We start from the raw sequence: 17,643 nt of genomic DNA, 5'->3' as shown, positions 1-17,643 counted from the left end.
GGGGGCGGAGTTGGGGTGGGGACTTTGGGGAAGGGGTTGGAATGGGGGTGAGGCCAGGGGCGGGGAAATGGTGGGGGTGGGGCAGGGGCAGGGCCAGGGGGGGCATGAGCCCCCACTGGCGCCAGAGAAAGTTGGCGCCTATGCTTGGGTCCATCCACGCGAGCAGCAACCACACTGCCTGATTGCATCCCAGGCACATCCAGAGAGCAACCTGAAAACTCAGAAACCCTTTCTCGACTGCAAGCCCATCGTTTCCTTCCACTGCCACACCACAGAAACAAACCAGCGCCGGGCTTTTCGGGATCTCCCCCCTGCAGAGAAATGACACAAACTGCTTCCCCCTCGGCAGACAACCTTGAAAGGCAACTGTGTGCTGTCATAATCTTGACACAGGGAATCAGATCAACTAGGTAAGGGCAGGTCTACACTTACTTCCGGGTCCGGCGGCAGGCAATCGATCTTCTGGGATCGATTTATCGTGTCTTGTCTAGACGCGATAAATCAATCCCGGAAGTGCTCGCCGTCGACGCCGGTACTCGAACTCGGCGAGAGGAGTACGTGGCATCGACGGGGGAGCCTGCCTGCCGCGTCTGGACCCGCGGTAAGTTCGAACTAAGGTACTTTGAATTCAGCTACGTTATTAACATAGCTGAATTTGCGTACCTTAGTTCGAAGTGGGAGGTTAGTGTGGACCAGGTCTCACTCTCAGAATGGGAACTGCTACAACACATTGGACCTGATTCCGCAGCCTTTACTCAGGGTGAGTCGCCGTTACTGCTAGTAATTCAACCTGTCCCACTGGACTCAGTGGGATTATTACACAAGTCTGACTATGAGGGACAAATATGCTGCTGGTGTAAGTGGGCAAAACGATGTTGAAGTCAATGGACCTGCATCCATTTGCTCCTGCAGCTAATTTGGCCCAGCATGAGGAAGGGCTGTAGAAAGAGGCATGTACTGATACATGCACTGTACAATAAGAGAGTAGTTCTAGAAGTTTACTGTGACTGGTAACAATACACTAGGGCTAGTAACGGTAAACGTTGCATTTACACTCATCTGAGACCATATTTGGCTCCAAATGTTAAACCCTTTTGAAGGCCACATGGATGGTTTTGATGAATACACACTCAGAATTGTTGGGCAAACCTCTAGCGGTTCAGCTGAAAGAAGCACCCAGGAGACTTCCAAGTGGGTTTTACGGACCCAGGAAGTTCCGAGAGTTTGGACAAGCATCTGTACGTTCGGGTGCTTATTTCAGCTGAACTGTTAGGGGTTTGTCTGGTCTCCATTCAGTGGGAAGCCAGACTGCTTGAAATAGCCACATACCTGATTGAAATTCCCCATGAAAATGGGACCATTTCTGCGTTTGGAAGGAGACAAAAACTGAATTGACCTTGAATAGTTTTGCTTTTTCTTGCAAATATCTTGCACACCTCTGTGCTTTATAGCCTCGGAGGGACTGTAAGGATATGATCTAATTAACCACCCCCAAAGTGGGCGAGTACTTTCTCCAATCAGACACTCCCAGGAAGCAGCACAATTTCTTCTTGGCGCACACAGCTCATTCCCTGAAATGAATCTAAACATTCAGGGTGTGGGCAAGTCAGACCATGTTAATGGGCTAAAACGGTCCCAGCCTTTACCCACGACATGTTAGAACGTTAAAGGAGTCTGGCTTGCTACAGAGGAGATGCCAGTTTGAAGAGAGCAGAGAGGTCTGTGGGCTTAGAGACCGAACGCGGCAGGGAAGTCTTTGGAGCTCACAAACCCGAGAAGGAAAAACGCAGCTTCCCTCCACGAAACCCCTGGCAGCTATGTTGCCGCTCACCTGAACAGAACAAGTCACCCAGATGCTGGGGGAGATCTTTTTTCTTGGGCGAGAGAGGATATTTTATAACTTGCTTTCTTCTTCGCTACTGAAACTGAGTGTGATGAAAGGAACTGTGCACAGCAACGGGATGTCATCTAGGCTCTGCTCTTCAGGGATCTGATGCAAGGAGAGTACTCTGAGAATGGAGGAATTTCTTGTTCCTTTGAAGGGCCCTTTTGCGGTATGTTCTTTTCAAGTGGGTTCTCATTGTCCAAGATGTTTTGTTGTTTTGCATTTCCCGTGCTTAGGTATCAAACCCTCTCACTAACACCCAGGCCCCATTTCCTCTTCCTCCCCAATCTAAAGCAACATCTTGAGCAACAGAAACCAACCCAGAATCGTGTTTATTATTGAAAATATACAATATTTCTGAACATCACATAAAAAGCCTCGCAGATACGTTTGCTCTAGTTCCAAATGCAAAATCGATACTCTTTGTGCAGCACTTTGCACATTCCTCGTAACTCAAATATTATTCGTTTTTACACAGCTTCCCTTTTATTTTATGATTTTGAGACCCGAGCAATACAGCCGAGCAAATCCTCAGTTGTCCTTTCCTCGCCACCAGGTAAAACAAAGACGTCCAGTGGCTGCTGACACAGTTTCAAAACTATTCGGCTAAGCAGAGATGAAACACAGTAATTTATAGAGAGATCCAGAGATACTGCTGAGTTTGTCCATTTCAAAACCTCGTATGTGAACAAGGCTGGGCGCCAGCAGGACAGATTGCCAGCTGTTAAATAGCTCAGTGATTCCCTAACCCAGCAGAGGGAGCAGTGGGGAAGATATACACATCCCGATCCCCTCAAACACCTGCCAGATCCCCTTTTGCTTGCTCCCTTGCTCACTAGGCGAGACTTTTACCAAGCTCAAAGAAGGAGACAGACAGACAATCTGCAGAACAAACCTGTTGAAATCACTGGCAGCTGAAGTGTGGAATGAGACGGGCAGTTGGTCAAAACAGTCTCTTTAACCACAATCCTTAAAGAAAAACAAAATCGATCGTTCCTTCCGCCAGGTTCTTTCCCACTTTGTCGTTAGAAGCTGAAAATCTCCGAATGGGGCTACCAGTTTTAAATCCCATTCTTCCTTAAACCTGCACCCCCCACCTCCCTCCCGCGCTCCTTTCTGTGTTATATTTTTGGCTGGTTGCCTTAAAGCAGCATCATATATAAATGGACAAATGTCCACCAAGACACAAGGGGGCGTCTCGCTGCAAGAGCACAGTGCCGAGAAAAGGAGGCAAGACAGACAAAAAGGGGGAAGAGGGAAAAACTCTGAAGGTGCCCGGACGTCTGCGTGGTCAAACTGCCGCCGTCTGTTTGATGCTGTGGAAGCTGATTCTCGTCGGGGAGGTGGGGATCGACATAGCCCGGGCCACGCGCACGCGCAGGGCGTGGTGGTCCTGCCAGCGATGCCAGCGTTTTCTCGCGGCTGAGCGGACCTGAGGGGAGAGAGGGAAGGGTGTGAGTATTCGGAAGGAACCTGCTAACGGGGATGCTGTCAACTTGAAATCGAGTCCATTTCAAAAGAGGGAGTTCCGGGTTCTGCAATGACCCAGAGTCTCCTTTGCTAACGTTGGGGGTTTTACAATCTAGCTTATGTGCTTCTACAACCCCCCCGTTACCGCAGGACCGGAGCACCTCATAATTAAGGCTCCCATTTTGCCATGGGGATTTTTAGTAAAAGTCACGGACAGGTCACGGGCAATAAAGAAAAATTCACAGAAGCCCGTGACTTGTCTGTGACCTTTACTAAAAATATCCATGACAAAATTGGGAGGGAGAAGGCTCCAGCACCCATCCCTGCTGCTGGGGCTCTGGGGTCCCCCACCACCCGCGGCAGCTGGGCAGTTGCGGGGGCCCCGGCTGGGAGCTCCCAGGGTCCCCCAGCCGCCCGTGGCTTGGAGCTGCGGGGTCCTTCCACCGCCCGTGGCTTGGAGCTCTGGGAGCCCCGGCTGCCTGTTGCAGCTGCGATTTGTGGGGGGCCCTGCTGCCCGCGGTGGCTCGGAGCTGCGGGGGTCCCTGCCCGTGGGGATACTCTGCAGCTCCCAGCTGCCGCGGTCGGCGGGGGGCTCCGAGCCACCGCGGGCAGCAGGGGACACCACAGCGCCGCCCCGCCGTGGGTTGAAGTCACGGAGGTCTCTGGAACAATCACTGATTCCATGACTTCTGCAACTTGCATGACAAAATAGTCGCCTTCCTCATAATCTCTATTGTATTTATCCCCACAAACCTCCGGTGCGGCAGGGCAGTGATACTGTCCTTGTACAGATGGGGAACTCAGGCCCGGAGAGGGTACGGGGCTCGTCCCAGCTCACACACAAAGTCTGACTTTCCTATTTTTTAAGCAACGTTTTCCTGTCTGCTGCTGCTGCGTGGGACGTCCACACATACTACAGGGGCAATAGACTGACTCTCCGACTATACAGCAGACCGGGGGGGAGGGGGAGGGAGAAGGAAGGGGGAATCGCGACCAGAAGTGCTCTGGAGATAGTCACCTTAGGTGAAGGGGAAAGATGGCCGTATGGTTACGGCACTGAAGAGATCTGGGGTGAGTCCTAAGCAGTGTCTCTAAGAGACCTTGCAGCCCACGGGAGAGGGGCGATGGTGGCTTTAAAGCCAACCTTGTGCCCTCTGATCCTTAACTGCCCTGCAGCTCCTGACATAGTTTAGAGAGCCCTGGGGACCTCCCAGGGCGGCTGCCTTAAGGGCTGCAGTGCTACCTGGAAACTCTGTCGCAGTGTGGCCCTTCTCCTGACACGCCCCTCCCACCATCAGCTCGGCCCCGGTGCCCCTCTCCACTGGGGCTCATGAGTGGGTAAGTGGAAGGCTGTTTTTCAGCTGTCTTCCACAGTGCGTTAGTCGGGCGATTCTCCGGCAGCCAGAACCGGGGCTGAGAGGGTATGTGTCCACTGCAATGGAAAACCTGTGGCTGGCCTGTGCAGGCTGGCTTGGGCTCATGGGGCCGTTTCATTGCAATGTAGGCATCCAGGCGCAAGATGGGGCCCGGGCTCTAGGATTCTGTGAGGTGGGAGGGCCCCAGGGCCTGGGCTCCAGCCCGAGCCCGGAAGTCTCCACAGCAATGAAACAGCCCCGCAGCCCGAATTGGCTGGCACAGGCCAACCGCGTGTGTCTAGCTGCTGTGTAGACGTACGCTTAGAGCCTCTTTATGCTGCTCCAGCCCTTTTATCAGGTGTAAAGTGGCAACAAGGGTCTCATCCCTGGGTTCGATTCCTGACTTTGCCACATACTTCTTGTGTGACCTTGGGCAATGAGTTAGTGTCTCTGTGCCTCATCTGTAAAAGGGCTGATAATGCTTCCCTTCCCCCCACCCTTTGTCTGGTCTATTTCGAGGGTAGGCTCTTCACAACAGGGGCTGTCTCTTACTCCGTGTGTGCACCGTCACAATGGGGCCGCGGTTTCTTTTGAAGACTTTAGGTGCCGCGCTAATACAAAATCATAATACTTGTATGTAACAATCGTAGGCAAAACGTCTTCAGACAGCAGTGTGAGTTTGAAGTGTCCCTGTAAGTTGCTGCCCACTCCGAAACTTGCACACACTACAAATTGGGTGCTACCCACATTCCTTGTTTTCCTAGTCTAATTTCCATAACCGTCATAAAAAGAGACTTGAATTATGAAATGGTGATTTTTACCCATATAAAAGAGACTATTGACCTCTCCCTGGGGAGGGATAGCTCAGTGGTTTGAGCATTGGCCTGTTAAACCCAGGCTTGTGAGTTCAATCCTTGAGGGGGCCATTTAGGGAAGTGGGGTAAAAATATGTCCAGGAATTAGTCCTGCTTTGAGGTCCCTTCCAACCCTGATATCCTATGGAGTAGGTCTTCTGCAGTTATGTCAGAATCAGGCCAATAATGGTTAGCTGGTTCTTTTTATTGACCGTGTATCGTACAAAAAGAGCCCCCTGGCCTATAGGAGCAGCAGAAAGACAGATGCTGACGTGTGCTACAGAGATGCAGAGTGGTGGGAAAGTCAAGTCATAATCTGGGGGCTTGGTTATGCCTCTGATGTTGCCTGTAGGCAGCCCAAGGTGGTTCAATATAGAGCAGTGAAGGGATATTTCCCCCCTTCTGTTTCTAGATGAACACACACAATAATGATATGAGCATCCCCGTCATGGCAGGTTTTTAAGAACAGGTTGGACAAACACCTGCCCGGGATGGTCTAGGTTTCCTTGGCCCTACCTCAGTGCAGGGAGCTGGACTTGATGACCTCTCAAGGTCCCTTCCATTTCTGTAATAACACAAGGATGGCACCCAAACGTGCGGTGGGTCATACAGAATCTAAGAAGTAATGGGGCGGTTGGAACTATCCTGTACTGAATGTGGGCTTTCCCCTTCCTTCCTTCTGCAGCGCATTCGAGACCTCCCTTTGCACATTCCATACGCACACATTCACAAAATGTCACCAGATGCTGAGGTTTCGTTAGGGAAGAGATGCCTCCCGGAGCGAAATCCATCCCTGTGCAGGAGGCCAACTTAAGCCCACCCAATCAGTGAATCACCCCCTGTAATACAGAAGGCTGTCCTGTGTAGCCTGATAATTATCTCACAGACAGCTTGACAGTCCTGACAACTAATGCATCCCAGGTGCTTGCAGAGCAGCACTCTGGTGGGTCATGGAGATAATGAGTTGTTGAATGGCCCCGTAAGCTTCTGAGCAATCTGTTTTGACCAGATACTTACCTGGATAGTGAAGCCAGATTAGATTTATCAATTGAGCTTCAAGCCAATCAAGTCAAATAGAGTGACCTGGAGATAAAGACGTGAAGCTGAACAAGCAGTGGTTTGCACGCGTTCGCGAGACCGCTCTTTACTTGAGACAGGACAACGGGCAATAACTGCAGTGCCAAGCTGTACAGCTGAAGCTGCCATTACCGGCCAGACGGGTGTAAATGTGCTGCATGTTTAAGGAGATGAGCCGACACACACTTGGCAGTGCCACGCTGAATCCAACAATGCCCAGCATGGGTTAGAGTCATAAGGAAAAGTAGACATGGTGCCACTGAGCATCACCAGGCCTAACTTTTAGGCACCTGGACAATCACTGGGATTCACAACACCTGAGCTCCCTCTACCATGAATGGAGAGAGACGGGCGCCTCAGAATGGGATTCATAAAAGCCAACACACTAGGCGAGGAGCTGCCTCAGCTAGCCAATGGGGAGGCCAAGGAGAAGGATACATGATAAGCCCCTCTCCTCTCAGAGATAGGCGCCTAAAGTCTGGGCTGCCGGGAGGCGCCTGCCTGAGCTTGGGACTCTCAGCTGCAAACTTCTCTAGGCATTAGGCACCTATGTCATTGTAGCAGGAGGTGATGATGTCACTGTTCACCTTCTCACTTTCAGCCCAGTGGTTACAGTGGGAGACACCTGGGTCAAGTCCTGAGGGGAAGCAGGGATGTGAGTTGGGATCTGCCACCTCTCAGAGGGGCGTCCTCACCCCTGGGCTACGGGATATCCTGATGTGGGGCTGCCCCAGTCTCCCCTGTTGAAGCTGTTCCACCCTGGATTATTAAAAAAAAGTCACTGGAGCACTGGGCCAGCCAGCTCCCAGGGCAGAGCTCTAACCAGCAGCCTACACAATTGCTCTCCCCACTTCATCATTTATACAGCGCTGAAGACTGAGGGCATCGCATATCAGAACACCCCTTGGCCCAGTGGATAGAGCACATGCTGGAGAGGGGACACATCCCTGTTCAGACCTCTTCTCTGCAGGCAATGGTGGGACTTGAACTGGGGTCTCCCACATACTAGGAGAGTGCTGTAACCACTGGGCTGAAAGTTATAAGGTGGGTACCAGCATCACCTCTTCCTCTGGCTGTTTGTGTAAGCTCACCCTCTAGGGGCCTGCTCCAGGAGGTGAGGTCTGACCACTTTTATGGGCTCAGGTCCCGCAGGAGAGTTAGGTGAGGAACAGCTGTCTTCTCTCAGTTTGTGCACGGTGCTAGGGGTCTGGGGCCAGCCGCCTGGCATGAGGTGGCCGTGCGCATGCTCGGAGGTGAAACATAGGCACCTAGGGAACTTTTACTGCAAAAGTCTAGGCTTGGAAACACTGAGTCCAAAAGCCCGGATCCCACAGACCCAGGATTACAATGCAGTGTAGACATCACCTATGGCATTTGGGGGCAGCCAAGCGGGGGCTTTGTGCATCCCAGTGGGGCCTGTTTCTGGGATTTAGGTACTTAAAGTGGCAGTTAGGTGCCTCAATCCTATTGTGCATCTAGCCCGATGTGTCTAAAGCCCAAGCAGAAAAGGGTAATTCTAAATTTACCTCACCTCACTATGCTCAGAACTGAAACTCTGGCAGCGCTCAGCTAAAACCGAACTTTTGCATGGAGCATTTCAGGGAAAAAATAGCTGGGGTGGGTACAGCAGCATGTTAAAAAACAACAACAACTAATAAAGCCCATGGTGAGAGGACAATAGAAAAATAGCACCGACATTTAAAAATAATCTGCTTGACATCTGAATTGATCTCTTTACGACAGATGCTGTGCCTGTCTATCTAGCATTTCTGGAGTCAATCATCAGCTCCTAGCAACAGCATTCGTATATCAATGACCTGACATTCACAACACTAGCCCATCATAGCACACGGAGGCATAAAGACACAGACACCAGCATCAATGGCTGAAGCGCACACAAACACCCGGAGAAAGAGAAATTAGCACCTTTGTCTCTATAAGCATCAATCACTTGAGATAACAGAGGTTGTCTGTGCTATTAGATCACAGAGTTCAGTTCTCCAGGCTCCAACTGTTTGGTCAAACTATGTGTTGCAAACAATTTAGTCATGTGATTTGACCCTTTCTACCCTTTGCAAATTGCGAACTGATCATGCCCTTCCTGAATTTGTTCATCCCTTGGAATTGTTTGTCAAATACTATTTACCAACACATTTGGGCCTATGGGTTACCATGGGTTTGTTCTTTGTGAGTATTCCACTATTCAGTTTGTAGAATCTGGGCTGTGCAATTGGTCACGGAAGTCACCTGGTTATGGTTTCTGATTCCTGATTGAATGACCTACCCCAGGCATTCTCAAACCTTTGCATACTATGGAACACATCTTACTGGAGAGACTCCTGCGGACACCTCCATTCCCACTACCAGCCATAGGGACCATCAAGGAAGGGGAAGAGAGAGGGATAAAACCTGCAGTACTCTCCCTTGACCATAGTAGTCGGCTAATTTCTTGCAGCCATCAAGTAGAAGTTTTTGCTAAGGAAGAAGTGGAAGTAGAAGAGTGTAGCGGCCTTACAGATCTGTTTTGGGAGGACGTTTCATGTGTTGTAGGCAGAATGAAAGAAAACTAGATATGTTTGTACCATCCTTGACACGGTGGGGACCCAATCACTTGGGGCCTCTAGGTGCTAGGGCAAAACCCATAAATAATAATAAAATAGGTAAAGGGGTGGGAAGGGCCTTGGGTTGAAGACATGAAACTTGAACATGATCTGGTGGAAAAGAGGGAGCAAATGGATGCATTCGAAGAAGGGGCAGCTTGGTGAGAACAATGGGAAATGGTCTTGGCAGCTGCATTTCATATGGATAGAAGGGAGGTGATATAGGTGTTGGGTAGATAAGAAAGGAACAAGCTGCAGTAGTTATGATGGGATGACCACAGTAATGACCATTGTACCTGATTGTATATGGTTCTGGACTGTTCAACATTGCTTTGCTAGTGGCTAGGTCGATACAGCTTCTAGACTCAGAGTGCCTGAACTAAAGGCCACTGAAGTAAATGGAAAGGCTCACACTGATTTTCAATGGGCTTTGGCTCTGGCCAAGAGTTATCCCAATGTTTCCATAAAAACAAGTCCAAGCGATGAATTCACCAACAAGTTCCATCTGCCTTCTGCATGGAATGAGCTCATGCTATGTTCCAGTTCCCAGCACTGTGCTACGAACTGAGATAACTGAATTTGCAACTTGGCTTTTTGGTAACAAATGGATTTGGGGGATGACTCCTGGAGAAACTGGGTGCAAGTTCCATTAAATTCACCCTGTAATCTAGGGGAGAGGACAAGGTGTGTGGCACCAAGTCTCTGACTTTTTTCATCATTCTCTCTATGCACCAAAGAGATTCAGAAGAGAGTCTGACAGTTATGCAGGAAGATCCTCTAGGTTAGAACCAAAGCTATTAACTAAATCTTCAGTTAGGCCTGGTCTACACGGGGGGAGGGGGGAGATCGATCTAAGTTACGCAACTTCAGCTACATGAATAACATAGCTGAAGTCGACGTACTTAGATCTACTTACTGCAGTGTCTTCACTGTGGTAGGTCGATGGCTGATGCTCCCCCGTCGACTCTGTCTGTGCTTCTCGCTCCGGTGGAGTACCGGAGTCGACGGGAGAGTGCTCGGCGGTTGATTTATTGCGTCTTCACTAGACACAATAAATCGACTCCCACTGGATCGATTGCTCCGGAGGTAAGTATACACATGCCCTTAGTGTTTCTTTCATCTCCCCCAGCACCCAACCAGATTCCTCTCCTTTATTTGCATTGACTGCAGCTGCAGCAGTCTGGGTGTTAGGCGGTCTCTTTTTGCCAGTATACTGTCTGTCTGTCTAAGTCCCTCACCGTCGTAACTGAGGACCTACAGGAATTAGAAAAACAAGCAGGTCTTTGATTCTGGATTCTTGGTTTATGCTCAAAATATAAAGTTTGGCTTAAAAACCCCATTAAAATTATAATTGAAATAGTCCCCTGCAGCATTACAATGTCAAACAATGCACCATCTGCAGTAAATAAAACTCCCTGTCCACTGACCAATCACGTTCAATTGTTCCAAACTGTATAAAGGGCAAAAAGTACACTAACTGGGCAAACAAGGAAAAGTGCAATTAGATTTGAAACGTTCATTAGCTCTTGTCGATGAGCATACAGCTCCGTGGCTTCCCCGGAATCAGTTGTCCTGGGGGCTACCCAAGTCTTCTGTTTGGTAGTGCAGATCATTGCTGTTATGATGAAAGACAATCTCACATGTCATCAAAGCCAATGGGTGTGCCAAGCATACTGATTCAGGCTCAACAGTGGGATCAGTTAAGAATGTTCATGTAGTAAATATACATTGCTGCAAACAATGGAGGTCTACTGCCCAAGGCAATAGGCCACATGACAGGTCAGAGCTAAGTGGACTGTGGCATCATCTCTATTTAAAGGAGCCCCCGATTAAATATTGCCGTTGGTTAATAGCCACACACAAATGTTGCAAGGGAAGTAACTAAATTTAATAAAAGTCAAAGCTCCTACATGAATCAATGCAAATGATTATTTAATCTTAAGAAAAGCAGCTCACATGGCCATTTTTTTCATGTCTGCAGATGGTGTGACCCAAGAATTTTATGTCACATCATTCTTTCCTTTTTTTCTAATATCTTTTTCCAGTTCATCATATTACAATTTAATCATTTTTCAGGAAACTAGCCTTTTGGCACCAATTTAGCAAATCCCGGTAATGAATGGATGGGTGTTTGCCATTAATCAGACTGGACCGCTGGGGTTTATTTTCTAAGATAACTAGAGCGATGTATTTCTATGCACGAAAATCTTCATGAAGACAGTGTGGGTTTTGCACAGTTTTAAGGACACACAGCACACGGTGCAGACATCAGGACAAACCCAGCGCCTCTCCACTGGAGTATAGAATGTCCAGCAGACAGTAGGACTAGCCCAGTTCCACAAATGGGGGCCAAAAGCGCAGGGAGCCTACTCCAGGCACTGGCACCTCCTTTGGGCCACGAAGCTCCTTCTACCCTAGTACAGTTTGGAGTGACAGGGTCAAGGGTTGGGGTTGCACTAGTCACAACATCCCTGTCTAGGGGAGAGGCAGGATCTAGGGAATGTCTACACTGTAAATGGAGGTGTGATTGCAGCGCAGGTAGCTACACCTGTGTTAGCTTTAATCTAGCTAGCGTGAGTAACAGTAGTAGTGAATATGTAGCGGCACGGACCCTGAGTATGTATCCAGGGTCCCCAGCGGGCTTGTACTAGGACAGATAAGTTGGGGTGGTGTGGGCTCACTACCACTGTTACCCGCACCGGGTAGATTTAAAGTTGGCATGGGTGTTCTTACTCATGCTGCAGTCATATCTTCATTTGCAGGAGAGGTTACTGCAGCCCTGAGGCGGTGCTGCTACTCTGGGGCCTGAAAGGGAAGATTTTGTCCCTCGCATGACCTTGCACTAAAGGGTAATCTCCAGTACTAGTGCTTACATTCTCTTTGTAGGCCACCAGCCATCAGGCAGTGAAACCAATACTAGATACACAATTAAACCTCCACCCACAGAGTCACATTCATTCAGCAGTTCTGAGGCACTCCTAATGCATGTCCCTCAGGTTCAGAATGAATATTGTGAAGACTGTTTTGATAGATGGCCAGGTGGATGACTAACCATTTAGATGGTGATTCATAGCTGGCTGCTATAATGAACAGGCTTCCAAGCTGATAAATTCACAATAGGCCACTTTTAGCATAATAGATTGTGTGAGATAAATAGTGCCTGGGCTAAAAGGGGAAGATGCTCTGAATCCAAAAATTGGACAAATGTATCCTTGCATTGTACCTAACTCCAAGGCCAATGAGATTAGCCATTCCAATCCTCCCTGATTATCCTTCTTTGCTAACTCGCCTGTTATCTATCTGTCTAATGTAATTTCTTAATCTGGTGCTATCAATTTATTAAGCCATCTATTCTATGGCACTCTATTGTACCATCACTACTTTATGGGGATGGAGTTGTTATTCTCCCAGGAAAGCTGGTAACATCCCTCCAAAGGGTTCCAGAATTTGAGGTTTCTCAATCCTTCGACGACTCCTCTGATGGCTTTCTGAGATATTATAAAACCCTTAAACATAAGCATACATGGACTGGCATCTACAAGAGACATTATCCTTCCCCCTCACCAACTTAGCAGGTCCCCTTGTCTCCATCATACAACTGATGAGGCAGCAAGGTCAGAGGCCAGTCCCACTGGTGGAAAACTCATTTGGAGTCTGATCAATAGTTGCCAGGAGAGATTTTTTTCTTCCTGTGCTGTGGAGGTGGGGGAGTCCAAGATATTATCTTCTCCTCTACCATCACATCCATGAGGTCTAGGCGAGCGGAATAGATCGGAGTAGTGGACAGGCTGATACATTCAGAATGTGAAACAGCGCAGAGTTTCTCTCTCTTTTCTGACGTTTTCAACTTTCATTTGGGAGGAGACAGACGGTATTCGAGCTGGTCAGGCTGACACCGTGTAGACAGTGTTGGAGAAGAAGAGGGCAAAAGCTCAATCTTCTTTTAGTAGGGTTTTATCTAGCCTCACTTAACGAGGCAGAAGATATTCTGGGAATTCAGCATCTAATTGCTTGTGAAGGGACCTACCTACCTCAAGGCTGAAAAAAGAACTCCATGAAGGCACTGGGGACAATGTTTTGAAAGTCAACAGAATTTAGGCTTGTAAGTCACTGAAGTGCTTTTGACAGTTTTGTCCTGGGTTCTTTGTGGGTTTCCCTTCATGCTTCCTTTTGAGGAGGCAAGACACCAGCTGACTTCAACTAGCAGTACTTCAGCCTGACACAAGAAAGCATCGTTTAACTTTGACAGTCTCGCCAAGTATTGTCTGGGTTTCAGAACTCCCTTTTTTTAGGGAAGATCATGGAGACAATAGTTAGGAGGCTGTTCTGGTTGCATCTGGAGTCTATGAAGCTCCTGGATCCTCATTAGCTAGATTTGAGACCAGGCTATGACTTGGAGAGGACCATGACATTTTTGTCTGATGATCCATTTCTAGAAGATGGAGGCCAGAAAAAGCATCCACACTAGTTATCAGATCTATCAGCAGCCCTTGAAACCACTTACTGGGAGTAGTTTAGCCCACTCGCGTACAGTTCCTCATTGGAGAGGAGAGGGCTCCTCTGGCAGAGCCTAGAGGGGGGTATTGGGTATGTAATTTTTGTCCCCACGGACTCTCAAATGTGGGACACAGCAGGATTCAGTTTTGTCACCTCTCCCATTCAATGTGTAAGCAAGGCCTCCAGGAGATTACGAACACCTGTCAGGGATCGTCTAGATAATTGGTAGTTCTGCCTCAGTGCAGCAGACTGGACTAGATGACCTATCGCGGTCCCTTCCAATCCTACATTTCTGTGCTTCACCTGCCCCAGGTGTAATGCCATCCCTTTCTATCTACCCAGCCAAGGCTTCATACCACTCTTCTCACCATGGTCTATGGGATACCTTTTCTAGTGAGGTTTACTGTCTCAAGGCCTAACCGAATCCTTGGGTACCTGGGTAGGACACATAGAAAGCAGCATCCTTTTCCCTTTCCCAGTAGCCAGGAAATCGACTATCCCTTACAGCCCCCTGTGCACGGGGCCCATTGGTGCACCGTGGCGGTGCCTGTGCCACGTGACTGCACCCAGCCAGTGTGCCCTATAGTCTTCTCTGTCTGTGGGGCCCATGGGTACAGCATGGTGGTGCCTGCAGGCAGTGTGGCCTGTAGGGGTGAGCGGGAAGCCTAAGGGTGGATTGAAAAGCAGCTTCTCAGTGCACACTCTTCTGTTCCAGGGCACCAACAGATCCCAGCTCTGGGACACAGTGTTTGCCAGCCAAGCCTTCCTGGAGGTAATGTTTCCTGTCGTGCCAGCCTGTTGGGCTGCCCCCCAAAGGACGTGGGTCTCAGACAGGCACCATCCTGCACTTTCCTCAGTGCCGTGGCTCTTGGGGCTCCGGCTCCTACAGCGTACGCTCAACAGCAACGTGAGAGAGAGACTTCTGCAGCCTCAAGTGTCAAGACCAGACAGAACTGTTACGATCATCTGGTCTGACCCTCTGCATAGCACAGGCCAGAGAATGTCCCCCGGCGCTCCCTGCGCTGAGCTGGTAACTGGTGGTGCAGCCAGAGCGCAGCTCTTAGAGAGAGACCTGCAGGCTTGCGATCCCAAAGCGCTCTGAATGCCTGCTAAGGGCTAGTCCAAAGCCAGGATCGATAACGTCACAGGGGGTCAACAAGCATGTGGGCAAGGGGGATCCAGTGGATAGAGTCTACTTAGATTTTCAGAAAGCCTTGGACAAGGTCCCTCACCAAAGGCTCTTAAGCAAAGTAAGCTGTCATCAGCTCTCATCTTACGCTGCAGCCACCTGAGGATCCTTATTTCAGCAGTGTAATATAGTTGTTCTTCTCTCTCCTTCATTGGCCAGCATTCCAACCCGTACATCATGGCTGGCCGATTATGATCTTATACACTTTGCTCTTTAGTTTACTTGGCTTATTCTTATCGCAGAGAATTCCTATCACCCATACCATTTATACCAAGAGCGCTCCATGTGGCTCTTAAAATCTGCATTTATATTCCCATCATGAATCAATGCTGAACCAAGGTATTGAAACTGTTGCAGAGTTTAACGCTCCATTTCTTGAGGTCTTCCTTTCTGGAAGTTATGTTTTAGTCAAACACCAGTTATTGCACTCAACACTGGGGTAACTGGGTGAAATTCTACGGTTTGTGTTATACAGGGGGTCGGACTAGCTAATCTAATGGTCCTGTTGGATTTTAAAATCTATGAATCTATATATACATACATACACACACACACACACACTCAATAAGTATATAATATAGTGGAAGCATACACCTGACAGTATGCAGTTTTGCTGTACATTAACACCAAAATACATAGGTATATAGAAGTCAAACACATCCCTGGGAAGTACAAGATGACCACAGCTCCATCAATTAAAAAAATCTGAAATAATAAAGCTCTTTTAGTTAAAGTACACTCAAATCTACCCTGTAGAAGTGTTGCATGGATAAGCAGTTCTCTCCAGAACAACCTCCTGCCAATCCGCCTACACATGCGGCAGTGACGTTTTAATTAAACAAACACGTTACATAAAATTAAATGTGCTGTTGTGACCTGTCAGTCAATTTAGAAAAGTCTTTCTGGAACATCTTGATCCATATTGTGATTGACAAATATAAAAGTTTGCAATCAAGGTTTATTGTTGCTAAGTGGTTTGAAATATAAGTGCAGGCATCTGTGTACGCTGTGTCATTTTTCATAAATTCATAGCTTCTCAAAGAATATATCAAATCTGCCTATCAGATTAAAAAACTAATTTAAACACACAGGGCTGAATCCAATTCACAGATATGCAAGGACTGTTTGCATCGAAGTCTACAGGTAGAATTCAGCTCCATGCACCACTTAACATCCTCCAGAAGTGCTGTTTTCAGGATTTAAGTGGTATTTAGGCCTTGTGCCAGGGGTGAATTTGCACCTACACATTTGAGAGCAGCTTGCTAATGGAGGTTTGAAATAGCAGGCTTGAAATCCCACAAAAATGGGTTGTTTTAAGGGCCCCCTCCCTGTGCCGCCTGATTTCAGTCAGGTTTGAAATATCACAGGGTCATCTCTTCTCATGCTCTTTCCATCCCAGGGGAGGCCAGGATATGCAGAAATCTGCAAAACTGTGTGTTAAAAACACATTACCCAAACGCTTATGAACCACAACATAACTTTGGATTCAGTTGGCCTAGTATTTTGGGCGAAGGTTTGGGTCAAAGCTTGTTTTGTTTGAACTGCTTTAGCCATCCTGAGTGCTGATGCACAGACATTGAACAATCCAACCGAGCCGCAATCTGTGTCAAGGCCATGGCAAAATGAAGTTCTCAACTTACAAACTGGAACCAGGGGAGAAAGGAAGGGGAGAGGCCTCGTGGGTGAGGCGTGGCGGAGTGTGCGTCTGGGGCGGAAGAGACTAAGGTTCAGTTCCCAGTGCTGTCAGAGACTCCTTGTGAGATCTTGGGAAAGTCACTTAGGCCTGGTCTACACTGGGGGGGATCGACCTACGATACGCAACTTCAGCTACGAGACTAGCGTAGCTGAAGTCGACGTATCTTAGGTCGACTTACCTCATGTCCTCACGGCGCGGGGGTCGACTGCCGCCGCTCCCCCGTCGACTCCGCTTCCACCTCTCGCTGCGGTGGAGTACAGGAGTCGGCGGCAGAGCGATCGGGGATCGATTTATCGCGTCTACAATAGACGCGATAAATCGATCCCCGATAGATCGATCACTACCCGCTGATCCGGCGGGTAGTGTAGATGTACCTTTAGATTCTTTGGCCCAGATCTTCCAAGGTATTTAGGTGCCTAAATCCCACTGAAATGCATACGTGTGCCTCTATACATTGAGGGCAGGAGCTCTTCCCTATCCGCTGGGGCCTTGTGGGGATAAGTACATTAAAGATTGCGAGATGCTTGGGTACTACAGTAAAGGGGCCCAGTTAAATAGATAAGATAATTAGCTGGAACCATATTTGGCCCATTTCTTGCCCTCAGATACATGGGGCCAGATCCTTATGAATGGAGCTATGCTAATTTACACCAGCGGGGGGATCTGACCAAGAACTCAATTCTCACTGCAGTCAATGAAACGACACCTGCCACCACTGGCCCTATGGTTGTAGGTGCAATGGTAGTTCTGTGCTTGGAGCACCGTCCCACGCTAAAACGTGAGGAAACGGAGGAGTAAAAAGAGAGTTCCTTCACCTAATTCCAGGCACTATTGAAAGATAGTAATTTAATAGCCTAGCTCTTCCATATGAAGGATCTATATACACTACTGCCTACTCTAAGTACTGACAAATCATGAGTCAACCCACCCCCTCCACAAACCGAGTTTTTAGAAAATAATAAAGTTGGGGTTCTTTTTATAGGCCTTCTGCTCTCTGAGCCATTAGGTTATGCTTTCTCA

At 48.4% G+C, this 17,643-nt stretch overlaps 1 protein-coding gene across 1 annotated transcript in view; it reads right to left on the bottom strand.

The window, feature by feature from the left end:
• Positions 1-2,218: 2,218 nt before the first annotated feature.
• The window catches only part of CRHR2 (corticotropin releasing hormone receptor 2), a 102,458-nt gene continuing 87,033 nt past the window's right edge, over positions 2,219-17,643 (bottom strand). Inside the window, exon 9 of the mRNA XM_029911613.1 lies at positions 2,219-3,317. Coding sequence (XP_029767473.1) covers positions 3,177-3,317 — 141 coding nt within the window. The 3' untranslated portion in view covers positions 2,219-3,176. The remainder of the gene's footprint in view (positions 3,318-17,643) is intronic.

Source organism: Terrapene carolina, unplaced genomic scaffold (genome assembly GCF_002925995.2).
Source record: "Terrapene carolina triunguis isolate 2854851 unplaced genomic scaffold, T_m_triunguis-2.0 Scaffold111, whole genome shotgun sequence".
Lineage (NCBI taxonomy): Eukaryota > Metazoa > Chordata > Testudines > Emydidae > Terrapene > Terrapene triunguis.
This window is presented reverse-complemented; position numbering and strand designations above follow the sequence as displayed.